The following is a 21,223-nucleotide window of genomic DNA, read 5'->3' on the forward strand; positions in this document are numbered from 1 at the left end:
TTTTCTGAGGAGCACACAATCGGTGCTCATTACACTGCAAGGTCTCTCCCCTCCCTGCTAGTCCCCTGTCACCATTTTTATCTTGGTGTCAGGAAAACTTGTCAGAAGTGACTCATGCAAATAGCAGAGGAATGAAGCAGAAATAACACTTAGGGGGAGCGGGGACTGGTCCTTTTGTAACATGTTACACCCTGACTATGAGTGTAACATGTTACGAAAGGTGAATTTATCCTTTAACAGCAGTTTGTGGCTAGTAATTTGATACGGCATTGGGTTGTCCTCTGCTACAAATCCCTCTCCTACAGCTTTTTGTAGGTAAGCATGGCGATTTGTGCAGCATTTCACTGAAAAGCAGTAAGAATGATTGTTGCTAATGATTTTGCCACTTAGCCAAAGCGCTGATGAATCTTTATCGCTGAGCAACAGAATGACAAATCGCTTTAAAAATGTCACTGTTAGCAATCCTATAGAAAAGAATTATGACTTTCTCAGTGACTGGTTGCTATAACAAAACAAGGGTTGGGGGAGAATAATCGCGGCAGGAAAATGACCTCTGTGTCATCCACCTTAAATGCTTGCATTTAAAAGATAAAAAATGTGCATTAATAAATGCAATACTGAATTAATATACTTTTTTTAATAATATTATTCTTTTCTAACAGCTTTAATTACTACAATGCTTATCAGCTGACTAAGGGTGCACTTACACTGATGGTTTTAACCGAACATGGGTGCCGTTCACCCCCTCCAATTTGTTTGTGTAGTGTGAGTGCTCCGCACCACGGCTGGTGTCAGTTAAGCGTACTGTGCCCCCAGACCACTTGGAAGAGATAGTCCCAGGCACAGTTCATTTGTAGTCTAGTATGGTTTGCTTCAGTGTGAGTGCCAGCTATACCAGACAACAGAACTCTACATAGGTGACTTTGTACAGCAGTATGGATCACTGTGGTCTGGGTAGCAGAGGTGCTGATGTAAGTGGCCCTGGGAACACTTCCTTATAGCCAAAAGGGGGGGGACAATCAAATTTGAATCAGTTCAACCAATCCCAGTAAGAGTGCACCCTAATGGAATTCCATTGTTCTTTGTATCTGAATCCACAGCAATCAAAGTTACTGTTTGCATGGAAAAAAAGTTTTGCTTTTTTCCTATCAGTGCAAATTCTGATATGCGTTAATTCTTAGCAACAGATCATACATTTTAAATATAATGTAGTTTGGCTGAGCAAATGTAACATATAAAGTTGTTTTTTTTTACTACAAATCATTGCTCTTTTAACATACTGTATGTTTGTTAGAGACTTGTGTATAAGTAAAAGTGCTGCACACTATGTATGTATAATATGTAAATAGCCAAACTATGCTGTACTGATATAAGTCCTATTTGCTTTCTTTCTTTTGCAGTGGCTTTAAAACGTATGTTGAATTTTAATGTTCCTCTTGTAAAGAGCAGCACAGGCGAGCCAGTATGGAAGGTAAGAGTTGCCCTGTGAGGTTTAAATGTATGAAAAAAACAGTGATGAAATTCCTGCGCTTCAGTGTCAAAGAATGTATTTCAATGGTCCCATAGACTGATCGATTTTAAGAGATGGCAAGATGCTGCCCTCATAGGACTGTGGGTGTCCTCATTTCACTAGAAATAACAATAAAGAAAAAAGGGGCACACTGACCTAGTGTATTACGAAAGACACCATTTATTGAGAATAAAAATATAAATTGTCTACTCACAAACTTGTGTAAAGTACAGGCTCTGAGGGACAGGGTCTGTCCCTCGAAACATGTAAGCCATTTTGGATGCCACGCAGACTTCGCACACTACTGATGTGGTATGGACTTCGAGGAGGTATCTGTTATACTCTAATATATGTCTGTACTTCAGACAAGTTTGTCACCGTTGGTGATTGTCAGTAATCCGTGGGCGCCTGCAGGTAATCACCGGCCGGGACCCGGTGATTGACATCCGCGACGCTGGTAGGGCTTGCAAGCCCCTACCCAGAAATGCAAGATCACGTGTGTGTGATTTTGCGCACCTGTGCCACCTTGTTGCAGTATATCTGCTATAGAGCAGTGGGTTTTAAACAAATAAATATATTATAACTTTCTCTTTGTTCACTGAGGCTAGCAGCATAAGGATTAATAATAGTGTTGATTTAAAGAGTTTAGTTCTGCTCTAAGACCTCTGCATGATGCATGTCTTACTCTTAAACTGACCTGTGCTGCAGAGCATACTCAGGACTGAGGACTCTCCTTGTCCCATCTGACTGGTCCAGTCACCAAATACCAATGCTGTCACAGGGAGGGAAAGACAGGGAAGTCAAAGATGGGAAAGTAGGGTCCTCTGGAGGGGAAGGGGGGAGGCATTATCGCAAATATATTGCTTTACTATGTGGGAACTTCACCTTTATCTTAAAAATTACAGCAAAGGAACCTTTAGAAATATCTACTATTATTATTATTATTCAGGATTTATATAGCGCCAACAGTTTGCACAGTGCTTTCCAATATAGAGGGAGACAGTATAATTACAGTACAGTTCAACAGAGAAGTATTAGGAGGACCCTGCTTGTGGAGCTTACAATCTAAGAGGGGGAGGGGGATGATACAAAAAGCAATAGCTGTGGGGGATGAGGTGATGGAGGTGGTCAACATACAGTTTTTAGTTGGCAGCAGGGTAGGCTTCTCTGAATAAATGAGCTTTTAGGAATTGCTTAAAGGCAGACACAGGAGGGGATAAACGGACAGATTGGGGTAGGGCATTCCAGAGTAGGAGGGAGATTTGGAGGAAGTTCTGGAGGTGAACGTGGGAGGAGGTGATGAGGGAGCTAGAGAGAAGGAGGTCTTGGGAAGTGTGGACGATTTGGGCGATATGTCGAGATGAGATTCGTAATGTAGCTAGGGGCAGTGATGTGGATAGCTTTTTATGTTGTATTTAGAATTTTTATATTCTGGGCTAGTGGAAGCTAATATAATAAATCAAAAAACATGCAAATACCCAACCCTAGTTGTGTACAAAGCAGCAAACACACCAAGAGGATATCCTCTCTGAATCAGAAATACAGGTAAACCTCTACAAATGATGTACAAATATTACATATCCAATAAAAATCAGAAAAAGGGTGCTCAATCGTGAACCAATGCCAGAAATTATAGTGCGAATAAGATTAGCATATGTGGAGCAGTCCCTATATAGATTATTTTGTGATGAATAGCTGAAAATCTTCATTCCAATAGAACCACCAACGTGAATACTGCACCACTGTGATGACAAATTGGAGGCTTACCAGATCATTTGACCCCTTGACTATAGGGGGTCAACAAGGGAGGCTCCAGCCAGAGTGGTCATCATGGTATCTTGATTTTTCTTCCTTGACAAGTTTTCTTTAATGCCCATCTCCAGGAAAATAAAAAAATAAATCCCCCCCCCCTCCCTTGCTGTGGTGCCCCCCTGCACTACTTAGATTCCTTAATAATCCCAAAGGGAAATTTTTAAGGGTTAATTTACATGTGGAGTGGGAGTAAAGTAAGCATTTATTCCATAATCCTATACTCATAGAATAAAAGAGCAATTAACCCTTGCAGTGCAGGGGGTGCATCAAAAGTGGATTTATTTATTTTTATGGAGTTGGGCTTCATGCATCACACACTAAACACACACACTTATAATATGGGATCCTGAAAGAGCCCTCCAAGCATTTCCACTTACGCTACATACAACCCTGCAAAGTCCTTTTAATTCTTTTCTGTCAGACTCATTCCTTTGCTGACCAGCTCTCTGCATTCTAAACTCTTGACTGTATTCCTTTTTCTCATACAAGGTTTCTTTGTCCTCCTCCGTGCCTGCACTTTATTTCACCCACTGATTTCCCCTCAATCCTCCACATAGCATGATTTCGTCCTTCACAACTTTCAGTGCTTTCAACACTGCATGTTGTAGCTACGTACTTTACCCATACCACATAGGTAGGGCGTAATATGCAATCATTATATGTAATGAAATGCACTCCTTTATCATATCACTGTACAAGTTAATGTATCATATAATAGCCAATATATTGCCATTCATGTGAAGGGAAATTGACAGAATGGGAGAAATACCTAAGAATGGTGCAAGCTTTATCCCTGCACCACTCTTCTAACTTGAAAGAAAACAGAGCAGATCCTCCGCCTAACTAATAACATGAGCTCCTTTGTCAATTAGGAGCCATCCGCTCCTTGTTCTATGCTTTGCCTGCAACAGACAAGGCACAGACATGCTCAATTGAAAGCTTGGAGAGAGGAGAAGGTCTGTTAGTTCTGCAAGCTCTACTTGTGTAGGGAAATCACTGCACGTGCAGGGGGGGGGGGGATATATGAATATGCATTTAACCCCTGCAGTGCTAGGGGGCCTCTTTTGCAAAGGTAGTTTTTGTCACATTCATAGAGTTCTGGCTGAATTGTCCTTGGAGCAGTTAGTAATGCTGGATATGCTAGTGTTTCTTTCTTTCTGGACACTATACATTTTATTTTCAATACAAATGTATTGGCTTAATTCCGTTACAATGCTTCTTGCTTTTCAGGTCCTTATTTACGATCGCTTTGGTCAAGACATCATTTCTCCTCTGCTCTCTGTGAAGGAACTGAGAGATATGGGGGTCACTTTACACCTGTGAGTTTGTTTTATTTTGTGACTAGATAGAGTGACTGAAAATAATATGGTGTTGGAATATCTTTAAGTGATGGATCCCAGCCTCACTATGCAATTGTATATCTTGCTGTTGGACCAGTCATGTAGCATTGAGCCTTAGTAATGTTTCAGTCTTGGTATTTGAGTTACCAATTTGACAGCATTTTGCCTTTAGACCTTTCATTGTTAAGTATCAAGGCTTTTCTTTTTATACTCAGTTGTTTTCAGATAATGCAGTGGTTTCTAAACCTAGCAGTAGGTATATGTTGTTAAAGCGGAACTTCACCCAAAAGGTGTAGGATACTGTGTGCTTTTTAAAAGTCAGCAGCTACAGGATTTGTAGCTGCTGACTTTTAATTTTTTTTTTTTTACAGGGTGAAGATCCATTTTAAGAAAATTTTGGTTTCACTGCTCTAAGGCGTACACAGTCTGACTGTACAATCTTCTTTAGATCTACAAAAAGTATGCAGTGCAAGGGCTTGCTCGTGCAGAGATTATATGGTGGGATTGTAATGGGTATGGTGAGCCTAAAGTATGAATGACACACCAGGAATACATTAACTATTGACATCTGCAGTGTAGAAACTTTTTACTCCTGTTTGTTAGCATAAGTTGTTCTAAAATGTTATGCTTTGGTTTGGAGTGAAGCACAAGAGGTTTGGCTTGATACAAGCAAGTATTTGTCTTGTGATGCTTGTATTTACTTTCTCTGTTTTCTAACTGCAATACAAAAAAAACTTTAATACAAAATAATTTATTAAAAAAATGGACGTATTGTTCTTATAACTGTGTTAGAGGTTAGTCTTACTGAGACAGATTAAGAGTCCTAGTAATAGATGGATTGGAATACTTACCTCTTCTGGAAAAAGTACTGCTCAGGGCACCTTCAATTGTTAATCATATGATCTCTCCTAAAGGAGAGGATCAGCCAATCTGATTCTCCTCCTCGGCAGTGATCCTGTGACCAAATGCTTTGGAGTTGTATTTTTCCAGGAAAGATAAATATTTCATCTTATTTTTACGCTTTACTTTTCCTTAATCTCAAGACTTCAGATGCATATTTAAGTTGGACTTGCCATACTAATTTATTTCTTATATGTGGAAAAGAAAATCATGAAAACTGTACCTACAGCTACTTTACAACCCCAGTTCCAAAAAAGTTGTGACGCTGTGTAAAATATACATAAAAACAGAATGCAATGATTTGCAAAGCTCATAAACCCATATTTTATCACAATAAAAAATGGTAAACATATCAAATGTTTAAACTGAGAAAATGTACCATTTTATGAAAAAAATAAGGTCATTTTGAAATTGATGGCAGTTACATGTTTCAAAAAAGTTGGGACACGGCAACAAAAAGCTTTCAAAGTAAGTGGCACTAACAAGGAAGAGCAAAGACAAAGCAATATCTGAAGATGATTCAGAAACACCACTTTCTTCTCTGGGCCAAAGCTCATTTAAAATGGTCTGTTGCAAAGTGGAAAACTGTTCTATGATAAGACGAATCTAAATTTGACATTGTTTTTGGCAACCATGGGCACTGCATTCTGTGGACTAATGAGAGAGGTCTTCTAGTTGTTATCAGAGCTCAGTTCAAAAGCCTATCAATAATGAAAGAGATATCCAGATTGCAGAGCAACGTATGCTCCCATCCAGACAATGTGTTTTTTTTTTGTTTTTTTTTTGTTTTTTTCAGGGAACGTCTTGCATATTACAGCTGGATAATGCTAAACTGCATACTGCATCTTTGACAACAGCATGGCTTTGTAGTAGAAGAGTCTGGGTGCTTGAAGGAGAAGTATAGTCAGAGCTTTATTAGTTGTAATTTTTCTGTGTATCACAGGAGTGCAGTTCATTCTGCACTCCTGTGACCTGTTTTCAGCTGGCAGCGGGCTCAAGCCTGCTGTAAGCTGATGTCATAGAGCCCGTGCAGGCTCTGAAAAGATCCCGACCATATGGTGGGGACTGGCAGCTGGCTTAGCCTCTCAGTGAGCCGCTTTTGTACCCCTCCCACAGCCCATTGCTCCAGTGAGCACTGGAGGGGCAGAACAGAGAGGCGGTGACTGACAGTCACTCCCTTTTTGCAGCCTGAAGACTGAGAGCTGAGCAATCAGCGATCTTTGATAGTTCAAGGTTTTTTACCTTCATACATTCTATGCATGAAGATAAAAACCTTCTGTGTGCAGCATCCCCCCCAGCCCCCCTCAATACTTACCTGAGCCCCATTGAGATCCAGCAATGTGCACGGGTCTCTGCCTCCTCACTGGCTGAGACAACAAGAGGGAGTCATTGACTCCCACTGCTTTCAATCACAGCCAGTCAGCCAATGAGAGAGGGGGCAGGGCCAGGCCGTGGCTCCATGTGTGAATGGACACACGGAGCAGCGAGTGCCCCCATAGCAAGCTGCTTGCTGTGGGGGCACCTGACAGACAGGAGGAGCCAGGAGAGCCTGCGGTGAACCCGAGAAGAGGAGGATTCAGACTGCTTTGTGCAAAACCACTGCTCTCAGCAGGTAAGTATAAACATGTTTGTTATTTTACAAAAAAAAAATTAACCTTTTAGAATCACTTTCAGTTCTTGGTCTTAGAGGAGGCAGGGGACAGATGCAGCATTGGACCGATGCTGCATCCACCCAGGTTAGTATAATTTTTTTAGTGAATCCCATTCTTTTCTATTAACTGACCTGCCTGCAGTCCATACTTTTCACCAAATGAAAATATTTGGCGCATGTTGAAACAAAAAATAAAACAAGCCCCAAAATATTTGAACAGTTAGATTCCTATAGCAGGCAAGAATGGGACAACATTCCTCTCCCAAAACTCCAGCAGCTGGTCTCTTTTAGTTCTCTTATTTTTTTCTTAAAATGGTACATTTTCTCAGTTTAAACACTTTGTGTTTTCTATTTTGAATAAAATATGGATTTATGAGATTTGCAATTCATTGCATTCTATTTTCATGTAGATTTTATACAGTGTCCCAACTTTTTTGGAATTGGGGTTGTAGAAAACTCAAAAACAAGAGGATATTTGCATTTTTTTAAATTAAAATGCTGCTGAAATTGACAACCGAGCATGTTTGTATTCACATACAGTCTATTCACTACAGCACTGTTCTCTTTTTCAGACTCCTGCACTCAGACCGCGATGCAATTCCAGATGTTCCAGCTGTGTATTTTGTGATGCCTACAGAGGAGAATGTGGATAGAATTTGTCAGGTATGACTTTGCACTTTTTCTTCTTCTTGTTTTCAGCAGTTTTTCTTACCCATTACATTACATAAAATTACATTCAGCAAAAAAATGGGTCAGCAGTCTATGTGCTCATGAGCACAATAGTGCTTCTATATAAAGTGTATATAATTCTATATATTACCCTCTCTTCTCTTCCTCTGTGTAACCACACAATTTTTCTGGGTTTTAAAGGAAAGCCATCATGCTGGAAATATTGAGCTGCTCCCTCTTAAAATGCTATCCCCTGTTTTTAGTATATTCTAAGCCCCTGATTTGCAACACATGTACTTGTTAGTTGTTTTAGTGGTCGCTTGCTTGTTCCTACTCTCTTACTTAGCAAATGTGGAAGCCAGGGACAACAAGAAAAAAATAGCTTTTTCAGAAAGTGGTCAGCCAGCCATAGTACCCTTCATATTTACCAAATGGCAAGTTTCCATTAAGAGGAGTTCTTTTTGGGATTCTGTTTACTGACAGCAAACATGGCTGAAACATTTCTGCACTAATTGTGTCCTGGAAAGTATGACACACATAGTGATTTCCATTTGCTGTATTGTTAGAACACTGTAGGTGTTACAATATCTTACCCAATACATTCAATGATGAGTTTTTTCAGTGCTAGTGGTATTTTGTGCTAGTGCATACTGATGGAAGGGAGGTAGTTCTGTACAGTATATGCTGGTACTGGTGATGGCAATGATCTTGCTGCATGATGATACTGAAGAGTACTCCTTATTTAGATTGTAATAACACAAACAGGCCTGATGCTTGGCTTCTTTTAATTGTTTTTTCTTAATTGCAGGATCTGCGGACCCAGTTGTATGAGTCCTATTACTTGAACTTCATCTCTGCAATCTCCCGCAGTAAACTTGAGGATATAGCAAGTGCAGCACTTACTGCTAACACAGTGACTCAAGTATCAAAGGTGAAATTGCTTATTTGCATTTTCTGATAGTGTGTATCAGCAAGCAGCAGTTTGCACATTAAAATCTAGTGGTCTATTAAAGCACACACATCCTAATGATCCTCTTGCATGCTTGCTTTGAATTATCTATCATCCATGCAAACTGTTTAAAGAAATATGCTTATTTGTATTTAATGAAGCGAATGGGGATATAGTGACTTGTAGGTTAAGCCAAAGGAACATACCTAATCATTTATACAAACTCACCTTTTGGAGCACCTACCAAAAGTAGTCTCTTAAGTTTGAGATATAGATTTACTGCAAGATTGTATTTCAATATACTGCTATACTTTGTAGATATTTTAATTTTAGGCCTGAAGAATAGTTAAAGGCCCCAAACATTATATATTCTCAAATTGGAGATCCTGGAGCATAAAATAATGATAGCTGCAATTTCTACCTGAAAGATGAAAGTCAGCTTATAAAGTACACACAAACTCTATAGAAATTGTTAAAGGAATACGATTGCTGAAAAACGTCAGCATTTGCTTCTGGGAGTGTGCGATTCTTGGTCCCCCTCTTAATGGTGTGGTTCCTTTCCCTGACCCTTGCTTCACTACAGAATATGTAGGGCCATCAGAAGGATACACCCAGAAGTTGGCGCAGACGCTTAATCCCTGCAGTTGTATCAGAAAAATGTTAAAACAATTACCGTTCTTTAATAAAAGAACGAGCATGTTGTACGTTACACTCATATTTAGGGTGTAACGTACTCCAGAATATGTGTCCTTCTCACACTACACACGATCCTTTTCCTGCGCCTGCTGTCACTTTTTAAAAAAGCGCAGCTGTGAAGGGCTCTGCCCTCACAGCTGCATCAATTGTTCACAGGAATCTGTGAATGAGAGAATTACAAGTCCCGTCTGCCACCGCAGCAGACAGCTTATAGTTCTCAATGAACTGCGAGGGCACTGATGAGTGTGCTCGTAGTTCAAGTCCTGCAACTTTTACACTGACAGCTGGTACAGAGGTAGAGGCTGAAAGCTGTAGCGTTTGTCTGCAGGAGCCTGACATTGCGCCAGGGACCACAGGTGCAATTCTTTGCAGGCTGCTAATGGAAAAAATGCTAAATTCACATTTTTTTTGTACAAAAATATGTGTATTTACTATTTTTTCCCAAAAGGTGAACTTGGCCTTTAATAATTATGCTACCAAAGTTAGTGCATACTCTAAATTGCCTCCAGCATTGCCCCTGTTTCTTTTTTGCCCGAGGACGCCATTCTGTTGAAGTTCAGAACAGTCATGTGCTAATTAAAAACTCTCCTCTTTTCTTTAGTCTCAAAAACTTTACATCGCTTTCTGCAATTAACATATGTGCAGTTCCAGCCTTGCTTGTATGCCCTGGCTCAGCTAGAGAGTAAGTCTAACAGTAGCTGTACAGTGTCCAGATTTACAGGTTGCTGCAGAGAAAGAAAGAAAAGTAAATCAGGAAGATAAGACACTATCCTTGTAAGTTTAACTCTTTTGTTTCTCCATGGCCGCAGAGTTTGTCCTGTCATCTCCCCTGCTTTTCTTTTCTCTCTCCCAAATCTGTGTTCCATCAGCACAGTCTTTGTCCTTCTTATTGCTTCCTCTCCCCCTCAGCAGCAGTAAATCTTGAGGCTGTCAGCAGATCGCCTCTAGTGACTCACTGCTGTCTATACTTGCACAGTGTGGGGAATAAAAAGCAGCTGAGGCTGTGCAGAGAAGGTTGAGACCATGCCTTACTGGATTTTAAACAGCATAGGCACTTATTTTTACATAGTTATACCTGCAAAGGGGCCAGCATGAAGTAATCTTTCAGGGTTCAATTTTGCAGACTAAAGTTCCACTTTAAAACAGAACGCCATTAATTTTTTTTCTCCCATGTAGTGGGGCTGTGCCTGCACTGCATAGGTTAACTGCTAGTTTTGTCTAGGAACGCATCTAAAGGCTTATGCTTACCTGATCCTTTGATCCTCCTGAAAACTGCACTCCCCCACGTCCAGCGGTGGACTGTTCCTGCCGTCCTCACATCCAGAACTGGTCTATGGTTGTGATGACTTCAGGAATAGTCCATTCTCAAGACTGCTAGCACGCGGGTGAGCAGGAGCAGTGGGGACTGGTCCTGCGCTCGGAGGATCTGCGGATTAGGTAAATATATCTCTGCTCTGAAATCCCCTAGACAAAAATGAGTAGTTAACCCATTCAGTGCAGGCACAGCCCCACTGTATGGAAGAAAACATTTTTGTCCAGAATTCTTATTTAAGTGAAATGCTTCAGGTAGTGGGACTTTGTACTTTCTTTCACAAAGTTTGTTTTGAGTATTCATTGTAAATTTCAAGTAGGTATACTATACAAAAGTGCAAATATTAATTTTCTAGTAGTACAGAGAAATGTTAATATAGATTTAGAAAATAGTGGTACAGTATGCTAAGATTATATGTTTTGGGGGTTCTTGAACTGTAGGCAATCTCCATATTGTGCCTGGGAAGGTCAGGCCTGTGTAGCAATGCTTTCCAATTGCAATTCAGAACTGACCCGATCCTATTATATTCAAGGATCCAGAATGGACAGGCCTTAAAGTGTTACTAAACCCAGGACCCTGCATTCTCTATATCTGGTTTTCCACAATACACACTACATGGAAATGCTATTATTTTAGTAAATATAAACTGCTAAATACCTTTTTCTCATCAGCATTTAGAACAGTCCTGTGACTTCTATCAGTGTGCAGCAGAGCACATGTTAAAGTTTGTAGGAGGAGTTTTTATTCTGCTCTAGGAGGATGCATGACCCCTGACCTTTGTCTGGACAGTGCTGCTTGGCCCTGTGCTGATCACATGCACTCTCCTAAGAAAAAAAACAAACCTCTCTAGCAATACACACCAAACTGAGCATGTGCAGAGTGCCTCCACACGATATGTCTTATCAGGAGATTAGAGGGAGACGCTGGAAGAAGGGGAGGATGAGTGAAGTCAGGATCAAACAGCAACAGCATTTTTAAACCATGCAGAGGATTAACACCTTAGGTTCCACAGTGAGGATAACAAGCATGCTTTACTGCATTTACAGACTAATTTTACTGTTGTGGGTTTAGTAATACTTTAAGGTATTGCCACCATATGCAAATTAAAGTACCACACTCCTGCAACCTTGAAAGCAGGCTGAAGAAGCTCCAGGGACAAATTTCATGATGCGGTTGAGGGTCATGTACCATTGGGATAGTACTTTGTAAGAGTGTTCTTGAACTAGTATGTTAAGTTAGCATTTCACTGCAGCAGCCTAAAATTTGTCAAGACTTTAAAGTCGCTAAGGGCAGTGTATAAAGTGGAAACGAGGCCTGTAGAGTGGGGGCTTTTAAGGCTGCGATTTTCAAAGGGAGTCAAGCATATCTGCATTCCGTGCAGTGTTTGTTAAAGGTGCTAATTGCATGTACTAGAATGTTTCCATATGGGACAATTTCCAGTGTTCTCTGAGGAGATGCACAGATTTTTTGCCATCTGTGTATAAGTATTTAACACTCTTTAAATGCCACCGTCGAAAGGCCCGTCCGTTCTCATGTGCAAAGAGGAAGGAGTGATTATGCAAGATCCCTGTAAGTTGGAAGTGAGGAGAAAATATAAAAGGATTTGATGGAAAATTTAATGAGGTCTCTTATTGGGAGGTATTTGGTAAGGGAGTAGCCAGATTAGGTTAAAGATGGCACATTAGATAATGGTAACAAGGGTTCAGAGGGGCAGTTCCCAAGAATTAGGTAGCGATGTGAAAGGTGCAATTTGGGCTTCAGTATAGTATTTTCTTATGCACATAGAGTGGGTATTGAAAAAGAATCAATAAAGGGAGAAGGATAGGTGCAGCGCTTTGGATCAGAGTGCAAAAGGAATGCTCTAAAGGTATATATGTATATATATATATGAATATAGGTACAATAATAGACAGTGCGTGTAAAATATCGTATTGTCTCGATATTTTATTAACTTGTATTGATGAGAAATGTTTAGATAGAAAGTCCTTCCACTGCTTGTATAAAACTCAAAAAAGATGATTTAATAATAACGTTGCATAAAATTAGAAATAAAATATTGGCATACAGAATGTTTAAATAATGTCCAAAAAGTATAGTTAAGTTCTTGATAATAAGATTGTATATATGTATATGTGTGTATGTGTGTGTGTCTCTCAAGGCTTCCAGCAATGTGAGCATAAAAAGTCTTTGTTTCTACTCTTAAATGAGCAATCCAGCCCCCAATCTCCTAAAAGTGGGTTGGTATTCTCTTGTAGTCCCACTAAGATAATTGGAAACAGATGTGTATATATTACAAACTTCCAGTCTACTTCTCCTAAAGTCTGAGCGTAACCTAAGAAGGCCTAGACATTCCATCAATCAGAATACATTAGATGTATAACACATACATACATATATATATATATTCTCCTAAAAGTAATCTTACTAAGAGTTATCTCGTATATAAATATCGTAATCAAGAAATATTACAGTATAAACCTTGTAAACCGAACAATTCACTAGTTAGTGAAACATATCATCTCTTACATAGATGGGGGAGGATGGGGGAAGGTATAGCTAATTACTCTCATATGTGGCTTGAATGTAAAGGAAAAACCCAAGATATGTATATTCACAGACTATGAAGTCTAATTCCTTACTTTTCCCAATCTAGAACAAATATAAATATAATAACTCAATTATTCTATTAAGATCCAACTCATTCATACTTATGTTAGTACTGTTAATAAGAAGATATTAGATATTTAGGTTAAGGAAAGCTTCTAACATTTCCCTCTCAAAATGATCGATTTTATCGAATCTTAATCATTTTCCTTATCTTAATCCATTTATACACATTCTCGTCACTTTCGTATCCATTCATGCGTTTTTGGATCTTAAGATAATTGATCTGCACATATCTTTAATTTGATTCTATAATGGGAAAACAAATTCTTTGATAAACCTTTTGTTATGTATCACATAAAAATATTTTTACCCTTATTATTTTCCTTTTACCAAATAATTCATCCCCTTAATAAATGTATAACTGTAACATTATAGTACAATACTTTAAAATATGGCACTTAAAAAATAGATGTTTCATATTTTCCCTCCAAAATGTGTGTAGCACACAGTTCTATAATCCATACATCTTTTCAAAATACCTTATCAACATTTAAACATAACATATGTTCCCTAGCTTCAATCCATACATGTATATCAAATGATTTTTTTTTTTAAAACATACATATAACAATGTAAAGCTTGCCTAAATTTTCTATATGTACCTTATAAAACTTATCTCTAGCTTAATTAACAACAGATGTTCTAACTAAGAGTGACTCTGTTGTAACAAAAGTTTAACCCTTTCACTTCTGAAAATACATAGTGTGTGATTGCAAATGTTCATGTGAAAACTGATCTCATCTTGATATAGTAAACATATGTCAAAATAAAATGTACACACAAAAAAAACCAATATATCTGATGATGAATTAATTATTTCATCAGTAGTCAAAAGTCAATTGTTTTATAAGTTCTTCCTCTATGAGATGCCTTGAGATGTCTTGTCTTCTTCTAGCACTCTGTAAAGTTAAAATAACTTTATTGAACATAAAAAGAACAACAAAAACTATGATGAATGAAATTCTTGTTGCAAAGCTTCTTCCAGAATAAATTTCCTTCTTGGAAAATGTATTATCATCTGAAAGGTTTAGAAATATTTGAACTTTCTTCCTTTAACAGTTACTCTTAGGTCATTTCCTGTAACAGAAATGCAGTATCATTATTTTGGCATTGATAATTTTACATTGATTAATCCTCTTACATTTATCTGTTAACATTACATATCATAATCACAAACATTTCTAGTCATGACATGGAAGACATATTTTCATTATAGCACTTCTTATTGACTTGTAGTGTTCTATTTTAGAATGCGGGCACTTCCGCCTAACAATACTAGGGTTGCTGATGCAAATCCCAACCATGGCATCACCTGCCTGGAGTTTGTATGTTCTCCCTGTGCTTGCGTGGGTTTCCTCCAGGTACTCCGGTTTCCTCCCACACTCCAAAGACATGTTGGTAGGAGAATTGCTCCTATCTAAATTGGCCCTAGTATGTGTATGTATGACTGTGAGTTAGGGACCTTAGATTGTACTCCTCTTGAGGGTTAGGGACTTATGTGAATGTACTATATATGTAAAAAGCACTACATAAATTGACAATGCTATATAAGTACCTGAAATAAACAAAAATAAATATAACAGGACGCTACATCTCCATTATTGGTCATGATTCAAAACCTTGGTTTCAAAACCAAAGAAAGGTTTTGTATCAACCCAGAGATGACAAAGGATCATGCCTTTGATCTTATCTCTATAAAATTGGAAATATGCGTAGCTGTTTTTTGTGTTGACTTACTTCTTGTAGTGTAAGACTGATCTGCAGTAATACATACTGGTTTCAAACTTTTCTCAGTTCCTATGTTGAAAACATGAGGTACAAACTTCTCACCTACAGCTGTACAAACATGTGTTGGTATGTTTTCCTGAAAATGTCTTTTTGTTACATCTATCTGAATGTGTTTGGAAGACAGTGTTCTGTACCATATAGGATAATTTTCACGATACTTTTCTGTTGAACCATCTTCCCCTAGGAGTTTCAGTGAGGAATCAGGTGTCTGTAATATGATCTTACTTGATCTCACAATGTATTCAGTTATTTTGACTGCAAAGAAAACACTTAACAATTTTTTCATATGTGCATCAAAGTTTTTCTCCATATTTGTCAAAGTTCTTGAGAAGAAACCTATTATTTTCTGATTACCTTCTTTTAATTGTGACAAAGTTGCTGAGATTGCATTATTGGAAACATTGGTTTCTAAAACAAAAGGAATTTTACTACAAAACTCAACAGTATTTAATGTAGTAGCATTCTGCAAATCCCATTTCAATAGTTCAAAAGCTTCTTTCTCAGTTTGATCCCATTGGTCTAACACACCATCTTTTTGTTTCAATCGATCAAATAATGATCTAGACTTCTCTGCAAAATTGGGTATAAAATCTTTACAATGATTTACTTCGCTCAAAAACTGATGCAAAGCCTTGCGATTTGTTGGAATTGGATAAGCAGAAATAGTTCTAACTTTTTCTTGCAACAACTGTCTCTGTCCATGACTAATTTGCATATGAAGGAATTCCACCTGTCTTTTCATCAACTGAACTTTCTCTGTATTCAATTTCAATCCTGCTGTTTGTAACAACGTAAATATTTCAGACAAAAGAGTGATATGTTCAGTTATATTTTGTGTAGACAAGAGAAGCTTGTCTACATGCTGGACAATACATTCTGGCCTAGAGAATTTAGATAATATTTTTCCCAAATACTCATGAACAATCCCATCACTTAAATCTAAGCCTGGGGCTAATCTTGTGAATGTATAAGTTTCTTTGTTGAAGCTAAAGGCAAGTTTATATTGACAACTCTTAGCTAAGGGTACTGACAAATGGCTATTGGCAATTTCAAGTACTGAGAATATTTTGGCCTTGGCATCCAGATGTGACATTATGTTACAATCAGGAACAATAGATTTGTTATTTGTGATGCATTTGTTCAATGTCCTGAAATCAACTGATAAAGAATATGAATTATCAGCTTTGATAGGCCAAATACAATTATTCACCACTGATTGTACTTTCTTTAAAATTCCTTGCTGTAAAAACTCATCTACAATGGAAGAGATTGGATTAATTGATTCTAATGGCAATTTGTATTGAGGTTGAGGCTTAGGGTCTCTACCTTCTATGTCAACTTCAAAATTTTTAAACAAACCTACATCATTTTTGCTTTGACTCCAAAGTTCTTTATGTGATGTAACCAATTGTTCCAATTCAAGATTGGTTCCTGTATGTGGCCATTTATGATCTGAAGACATGTCAGCAGTTGCTGTACAAATACTTCCAACATTACAGTACATGGAAGAATCAATTGATGTTGATTTGGGCCTTCCACTTTCATCCAATAAATTTGGAGCAACATATTCCAACAGTAAAGAAGAAGAATCTCGATTTGATCCTGATCCTAATTTCGGCAATGGCAATAAACCATTCCTATTAATGACAACAGCACTGTTTACTATATTGTTTAAGCTGTTGTTGACTCTCAGTGAACTGATCTTTTTAACTTCTGAGGCATAAGGCAACTCAGACAGACTATTGTTGGAACATGGAGGAGTAGATTGTTCAGAAATTATATTTTGGTCTTCTAATTCCAAAGCTTTTCTTTGTAAATCTAATTTATAATGAATACAATCTCTTTTCAAATGACCAAATCGTTTACAATAGAAACAAATAGTATTTCCTGTCTGCTCTGAGACTCTCGTCCTGCCTGTGACGTATTCATCATCATAACTGGGTGTGGCTAAGCACATGGTCTCTCCCTCTTCTCCATTTTGAACAATTAAACTTTCCTTCTTCTGATTGTTTAATTTAAGTTGTCTCCTAACTGTATCAATAACTTTGGCTGCTTGATCTAAATCATTTTTTCCAGTAGCAATAATAACAGATGCTGGATCAAGATACTTGAATTTTTTAACAAAAGCATTTACCATAGAAGGAGTCTCATTGTCTAAATTAAATATCATTTTGTATACTTTAGAAAATCTATTTTTAAATTCAAAAGGATCATCATTAATCGTAGCTCTTAAGGAGTCTAAGATTTCCAAAGAAGGAGTTTCCTCTCCAGTAGTAAATTTCAATAATTGACGTAGTCGGTCTGATGCATTGCTATGCATTTCCTCATCATCCTCAATATATGGCGTTTTGATTAATCTACATGCCATAACACTGGGGAGCCATAAACAGAATAGAAAATTTCTTTGCTCCTGATTTAAACAAAAATTATTACAAAAATTTTCATAAACCTCCATGTTATAGAAAGCATCGGCGTCCATATCATAGGCTGGCATATCCTTCAAAATTTTCATGAGCTGATCAAGGATTTTAAGATTAAGTTTTGCAACTTTATCCCTTAATTTTCTCTTACACATTTCTTCCTGATCTACAGGGTCTCCTTCTACAGACTGGATCTCTGGTACAAAAGATTTTTGTTTCTCTGCCTTAGTATTCACACAAATTCTTTTTACATCATTCTGCAGGTCAGATAACTGAATGTCTTTTGTTTGAATTGCGCTTTGCATATCATCAATTTGCTCAGTCAAAATCTGGCAATTAGCACATACACTGTTCTGATCTTGCTTCATTACACAAACAGCAGTCTTAGGAACATCAAAAATCATGGCATTAAAAACATTAACTAACTTCATTACATTTCTAACTTGTTTGCTCAGTTTCTTAAAGGAAAACTTAGATTTTTCTATCTTACTATTAGCCTGTAAGCATTCATTATACATGTACCGCCAAAGTTCATCATCTTTAACAAATGTAGACAGATTCTTGAATTCTAACTTACTCTCTCTAGATAATTCATCAATAAAATCCATTACTTACCAATTAAGAAGGTCTTTCTTTACATAACGCGTCTTTTCTCTCTTGGCGGGAAATGACATCACCAAGGAACAGCGTTGCTTGCAATTGCGCAAAATTCTCACCAATTCTGCTTTTAGGTTCTCGATTATGCCGACGATTCATCTGTTGCAGACTTTACTTCTCCTGAAAGCTTGATTTCATAGTTTGCTGAATTTGCAAACAACTTCCCTCTCAGCAAGATGAAGAAGAAAAAAGTCAAAAATAAGCGATCGGCGGAAACGAATCGAACTGGAGGCTCGCCACTGTAAAATATCGTATTGTCTCGATATTTTATTAACTTGTATTGATGAGAAATGTTTAGATAGAAAGTCCTTCCACTGCTTGTATAAAACTCAAAAAAGATGATTTAATAATAACGTTGCATAAAATTAGAAATAAAATATTGGCATACAGAATGTTTAAATAATGTCCAAAAAGTATAGTTAAGTTCTTGATAATAAGATTGTATATATGTATATGTGTGTATGTGTGTGTGTCTCTCAAGGCTTCCAGCAATGTGAGCATAAAAAGTCTTTGTTTCTACTCTTAAATGAGCAATCCAGCCCCCAATCTCCTAAAAGTGGGTTGGTATTCTCTTGTAGTCCCACTAAGATAATTGGAAACAGATGTGTATATATTACAAACTTCCAGTCTACTTCTCCTAAAGTCTGAGCGTAACCTAAGAAGGCCTAGACATTCCATCAATCAGAATACATTAGATGTATAACACATACATACATATATATATATATTCTCCTAAAAGTAATCTTACTAAGAGTTATCTCGTATATAAATATCGTAATCAAGAAATATTACAGTATAAACCTTGTAAACCGAACAATTCACTAGTTAGTGAAACATATCATCTCTTACATAGATGGGGGAGGATGGGGGAAGGTATAGCTAATTACTCTCATATGTGGCTTGAATGTAAAGGAAAAACCCAAGATATGTATATTCACAGACTATGAAGTCTAATTCCTTACTTTTCCCAATCTAGAACAAATATAAATATAATAACTCAATTATTCTATTAAGATCCAACTCATTCATACTTATGTTAGTACTGTTAATAAGAAGATATTAGATATTTAGGTTAAGGAAAGCTTCTAACAGTGCGCTAATCAATAGAAGTGTTTAAAGCACACACACAGTCCACATCCCAAATCAATGGTGGTAGGAAGGGTAAAGAGAATCCTAGGAGCGAATAGAGTGCGCACTCAAGAAGTGCGTATAAAATACGCATGTAGAGAGATAAACTCTTCAGAATGTCTCTGGCATCCAGTCTCTGGTCAGATCGCACTCCACACCATCCTCTTTGGCACCGCGAAGAGCAGTAACACGGATTCACCAAATGGTAAGGGCGTCAAAGATACTCCTTAGTCCAAAAAAAGGCACTGTGGGAGATGGTGCTCTCAAGGAGAGCCCAATAAAGGACGCCACATAGTGTAATGCTGTTTGACTTAAATTTATTTTAGTCAAAGCAAGTAACAAAAATTCTACTGACCATAAATGTTGGCCACATATAGTGGCTAGATGTCCATGAGCTGTAGTCCCTTCTGACGCGTTTCGTGCGATGCACGTTTTCAAAGGGAGCAGGGCTTACAGCAGGACATCTTACCAGATCTATTTATGCACAGAAATGGCAATCGCGCTAGTCGCGGCGGCCATTTTGCCGGCGTTTCGCGCATGCGCAGTACATCGGCGCCATTTTGCCGTGGATCGCTAGGGAGAATACAATTGTTTCCCCTAGTGTCCATTAAAACCATACAAGGCGGCGCTGTATTACAGATAGGAGAAAGCCAAATCTCCTGTCTATCTTTTAGTCATGAGCACAGATCACCGACTCATGGCTATATATATATTGCTATTATTATGTAAAATAAGCTTTTAAAGAGGTATTGGTTACAAATAAAGAAACCCATCTTCAAAATGAAGGAGTGATTTGTTATGGTATACTAGTATTGTGTGTATGCATATATAAATGCATGTAACCAAGTTTGTTTAGTAAAAATTGTTTAATAAAAATTGGAAGCAGTCATTTCTTCTTTAGTTTACCATTCAAATAAATATTAATAAATAATAGCGTAAAAAATTATTTTGCAAAAAAATACTGCGACTTAATGAATAATTATAATAATATAATAGTGCGATGGCCATTTCTATTGCAATAAAATAGATGTAAATAATATAATATAAATATATTTAAAATCTCATATATTTTATAAGGTATAAATTTAAAAAACTAGGTCAGTATAATACATCCAAAATCAGTCCATTTCATATGGTCAGAAGGGGTCAAAAACATCAATATTAGTACATGATGATACAATATTGTACATAATAAAACAATCTAAAAACATATAAAATAGGATAGAATACGCAATGACAGGTGTGGTGATATTTAGATATTTGGACACTACCAACCACATTCAGTATATGAGTATCATTAATACTGGGACAATATAAACGCACATTAGCTGTCATCAATAAAACAATTTAAATCAAATTCAATGTTATGGCCATTAGGGTATAGAGAACCAAGTTCGTATATCCACTTAGATTCTAGTTGTGAGATCGCTCTTTTTTTATTTTGTCCTCTCCAGTGTGCGTTTATAATTCCTATACCCATAAATATTAATGATGATGGATCTTTGTTGTGGTGCGTTTTATAATGGAGGGATAATGAGTGATCTTTAAAGCCCTTTCTAATATTGTTAACGTGTTCTTTTAAACGATCTCTCAAACGTCTGGTTGTTCGCCCTATGTATTGTAAGTGGCAAGGGCATTGTATTAGATAAACGACATATTTACTCGTGCAAGTAATGAAATCGTCAATCTTAGAAATCTTACCATTTACTGTAGACTTAAAACTT

At 37.5% G+C, this 21,223-nt stretch overlaps 1 protein-coding gene and 1 long non-coding RNA gene across 2 annotated transcripts in view; one reads left to right on the forward strand and one right to left on the reverse strand.

The window, feature by feature from the left end:
• Window positions 1-21,223, forward strand: part of SCFD1 (sec1 family domain containing 1) — a 177,437-nt gene that overhangs the window by 6,470 nt on the left and 149,744 nt on the right. The window contains exons 2-5 of the mRNA XM_089691176.1: window positions 1,401-1,471; window positions 4,553-4,641; window positions 7,786-7,876; window positions 8,691-8,813. Coding sequence (XP_089547302.1) covers window positions 1,401-1,471; window positions 4,553-4,641; window positions 7,786-7,876; window positions 8,691-8,813 — 374 coding nt within the window. The remainder of the gene's footprint in view (window positions 1-1,400; window positions 1,472-4,552; window positions 4,642-7,785; window positions 7,877-8,690; window positions 8,814-21,223) is intronic.
• On the reverse strand, window positions 12,766-19,455 carry LOC149450980 (uncharacterized). The gene is made up of 2 exons (XR_016315172.1): window positions 18,330-19,455; window positions 12,766-14,583 (listed from the first exon to the last, which is right to left on the reverse strand). It is a non-coding gene; the product is annotated as an uncharacterized LOC149450980 (long non-coding RNA).

This window comes from Staurois parvus, unplaced genomic scaffold (assembly GCF_062004578.1).
Source record: "Staurois parvus isolate SC_StPar_1 unplaced genomic scaffold, SC_StPar_1.0 ptg000553l, whole genome shotgun sequence".
Taxonomy (NCBI): Eukaryota; Metazoa; Chordata; class Amphibia; order Anura; family Ranidae; genus Staurois; species Staurois parvus.